The 3,232-nt window shown below is 36.9% G+C and overlaps 2 protein-coding genes across 2 annotated transcripts in view; one reads left to right on the top strand and one right to left on the bottom strand.

Annotated features, from left to right (window-relative positions):
* Nucleotides 1–165, top strand: part of CBG01083 — a gene marked incomplete at both ends in the record, with an annotated part of 469 nt that extends 304 nt beyond the window's left edge. The window contains one exon of the mRNA XM_002635821.1: nt 128–165. Coding sequence (XP_002635867.1) covers nt 128–165 — 38 coding nt within the window. The remainder of the gene's footprint in view (nt 1–127) is intronic.
* A 178-nt stretch (nt 166–343) lies between these two features.
* CBG01084 overlaps nt 344–3,232 on the bottom strand; it is a gene marked incomplete at both ends in the record, with an annotated part of 7,333 nt that continues 4,444 nt past the window's right edge. The window contains 3 exons of the mRNA XM_045237010.1: nt 344–1,858; nt 2,070–2,176; nt 2,850–3,010. Of these exons, the coding sequence (XP_045091737.1) occupies nt 344–1,858; nt 2,070–2,176; nt 2,850–3,010 (1,783 nt within the window). The remainder of the gene's footprint in view (nt 1,859–2,069; nt 2,177–2,849; nt 3,011–3,232) is intronic.

Genomic DNA, 3,232 nt, shown 5'->3' with positions numbered 1-3,232 from the left:
ATTTTGTTTTTCAAAATTTAGATATTTTCGTTTTCTGAAATTCAAAAAAAAAAAACTGAAATTTTCAATTTTTCAAATGAATTTTTAGAATTTTTTAAATTACTTTCTTAAAATTCAAAAATTTCAGAATCCATTGCAAATCCTCAGAAGGCGACTGAAGTTTGAAAAATCGACGGATTTCAAAATTTCAATAAAAAATTTTTTTTTCTGAAAATACGGTTATTTTTCTATGGATTTTATTGTGAATACTCATGAATTTGATAATTAATTTTGAAAAAAAAGATTCAACAAAACGAAACTTACGCAAAACAACAACAAAAAAATAACAAAAATTGAAGAGAGATCATTCAACGTCTTCTAAATCTCGATTCTTCTTTTTCTTCTTCTCCTTAACGACTTCTAAATCTTCCACGTCTTCTGGAAGCTCCAAATTCTCCTTCTTCTTCTTCTTCTTCTTCTTTTTAGATTTCCTGGATTCTGAATCTGTGACGTCTTCTGGACTGTCTCCTGAAACTGGGACGTCTTCTGAATTCTTCTTTCTCTTCTTCTTGGATTTCCGAGATTCTGAATCCGCTACATCTTCTGGACCTTTCTTTGACTTTTTGACTTCTGAATCGTTGACGTCATCTGAATTAACGTCTTCTGAATGTCGTCGTTTTCTTTTTTTGGATTTCCGTGATTCAGATTCTTCGTCTGTATTGTCTTCTGAAGCTGGGACGTCTTCTGAATTCTCCACTACCACTAAGTCCTTCTTCTTCTTCCTTGTCTTTTTGGATTCAGAAACCTCCACGTCTTCTGGAAAGTCTTCTGGAGCAGGGACGACTTCAGAATCTTCTTTCTTCTTTCTCGACTTTTTGGGTTCAGAATCTTCCACGTCATCTGGGATGTCTTCTGAATGTCGGATATTCGAATTTATGCCTTCGGAATCTAACACGTCTTCTGAATCCTTCTTCTTTTTGGATTTTCTGGAATCAGAATCTGGCACGTCTTCGGGAACGCCTTCTGAAGTTGTGACGTCTTCTGGATTCTTCTTTGTCTTCTTTTTGGACTTCTTGGATTCTGAGTTCTCAACGTCTTCCGGAAAGTCTTCAGAATTCTTCTTCTTTCTCGACTTTTTGGATTCAGAATTCGTGACGTCTTCTGACTCCGTCACGTCATCTGAATCCTCCTTTTTCAAAATTTCAGATTCCGAATCCGTCACGTCTTCAGGAACTCCAATAAACGAAATTCGAGCTCTTGTCGCCTGCACGTCATCTGAATCCGACTCATCTGACGTCTCCAGAATTTCTCTAGAAACTGGTCGATTTTTTCCAATTTTTCTGGCAATTCTATCCAGCGACGCCCTCTCTTCTCTCACTTCTTCATTCATCTGAAGCGATTCCGATTTTTTGGATTTTTTTCGAATTTTCTCCGGGTCCGCTTTTCCCAAAACCGCCTCAATTTCCATTTTCATCTCTTCATCGATTTTCGGCGCGATTTTTCGTGAATAATTCAGAAGACGTTCGACGTCAACGTCGTCTCCCTCTTCTTCAGAATCCTCCACGTCATCAGAATCTTTCACATGAATCGCCTTCTGGTTCGATGTCAATTTCACTAGAATCTTCTCTCCAGACGCTGTCTCCACCGTCTTTTTCGCCTTTTTCAGTGATAGGTATTCCGAATTTTCTGGATCCAAAATGTTGGGCAACGTCTTCTGAATGATGTCTGAAGGCGTGGTGGCGATGAGGGAGTGGAGTTTGGCGGGGAATTTGAAATTGCGGCCGGATTTTCGATCCATGTAGAGGATGAAGACTTCGATTGCGGCTTGCAGCAGACGACGTGCCGTTGTTGCGCGTTTTGAAGACGTTAGACGGGATTCCTGGAAAAAAGAAGGGATGAAAATTTTAAGATGAGGAATCAGGATGAATGGTAAATTTTTAAAAAAAATTCAATTTTTTTCAATTTTTTTTTAATTTTTTAAAATTTTTTTTTCAATTTAAAAAAGTTTTAATTTTTCAAAATTTTTTCAAAAGTTTCAGATTTTTTTTTCAAATTGTTTCAATGTCTTTCCAGATTTTCGAAATTCTTACCAAGATCCATTTGACACACTTCTTGTTTTTGAGGAATTTCTTCGTCAAATCAGACGCCAACGGATTGGCGAGCTCTGCTTCCAGAACGGCTTCGTAGCGATTTTTATCTGAAAACATTTGGACGCTTTAAAAATTGTTTTCTCGGTATTTTTGTCATTTTGAGGTGGTGGCCGAACTTTGCAAATTTGGTTTTCCAAGCCACCACTTCAAAATGACCTAAAAATGGCCTGAAATGCGCCTGGTGTGTTTTCTATGCCATTTTGAAGTGATGGCCTAACTTTTGCAAGTTCGATTTTCTAGTCCACCACTTCAAAGTGACAAATTGGCCGGACATGCAGTGATGGGAGGAAACGCATTTTCTCGAAATACGGAAATGGAATCGTTCATTTTTCCTGCGGAAACGGAAACGGAAAAATTTTTCAAAAATCGGGCGGAAAACAGAAAACGGAATTTTTTTTTCGTCTATTTTTCAGGATTTTTCTCCCTTCAAACATAAAAATATACACTTTTTACGTTTAAAGACTATATTGGCCTCACTTTCCATGCTTTTTTTCGAGCCAGACTCAGTTCAATGTTTTCGTCATTTGTTACTTTTTTTCCGTTTCCGCTGAAAAAAATTGGCGATTTTTCCGGAAAACGGAAACGGAAAACCTGATTTTCGAATTTTGTTTTCTAGGCCACCACTTCAAAATGACCTAGAAAACACACCAGGTGAATATCGGGTCATTTCTAGGTCATTTCTACATGGTGGCCTAGAAAACCAAATTTGCAAAAAGTTACCACTGCAAGACGAATTCATCATCTCGAAAAAGGTTTTCTCACCCTTCGCCACGTGGATTTTCTTCCATTCCGCCAGCCGTTTCCAGGCCCAAAGAAGGCAATGTAGCTTGATTTGACATCGGAAACCTCGGCGAAGATTTTGGAAGAATTCTACATTCAGTCTGGAAAAAATTAAAAAATTCTGAAAATTACAAATTTGCAAAAATTAGAAAAAAATTCTGCGAAAAAAACACTTTAAAATTTTGTGGAAAATCCGAGAATTCCAAAAAGTCAGAAAAAAAACATTTTCAGAATAATTTCTTATTTTTAAAAATTGAAAATTTTCTCAAAAAAAAAGTCTTACGGCATCATCATATCGTAGAAAATCTTATTGGGAATGAGCT

The sequence above is a fragment of the Caenorhabditis briggsae genome (assembly GCF_000004555.2).
Source record: "Caenorhabditis briggsae complete genome, chrV, whole genome shotgun sequence".
Lineage (NCBI taxonomy): Eukaryota > Metazoa > Nematoda > Chromadorea > Rhabditida > Rhabditidae > Caenorhabditis > Caenorhabditis briggsae.
Note: the sequence above shows the minus strand (reverse complement) of the source record. Positions and strands in the feature narration are given on the sequence as shown.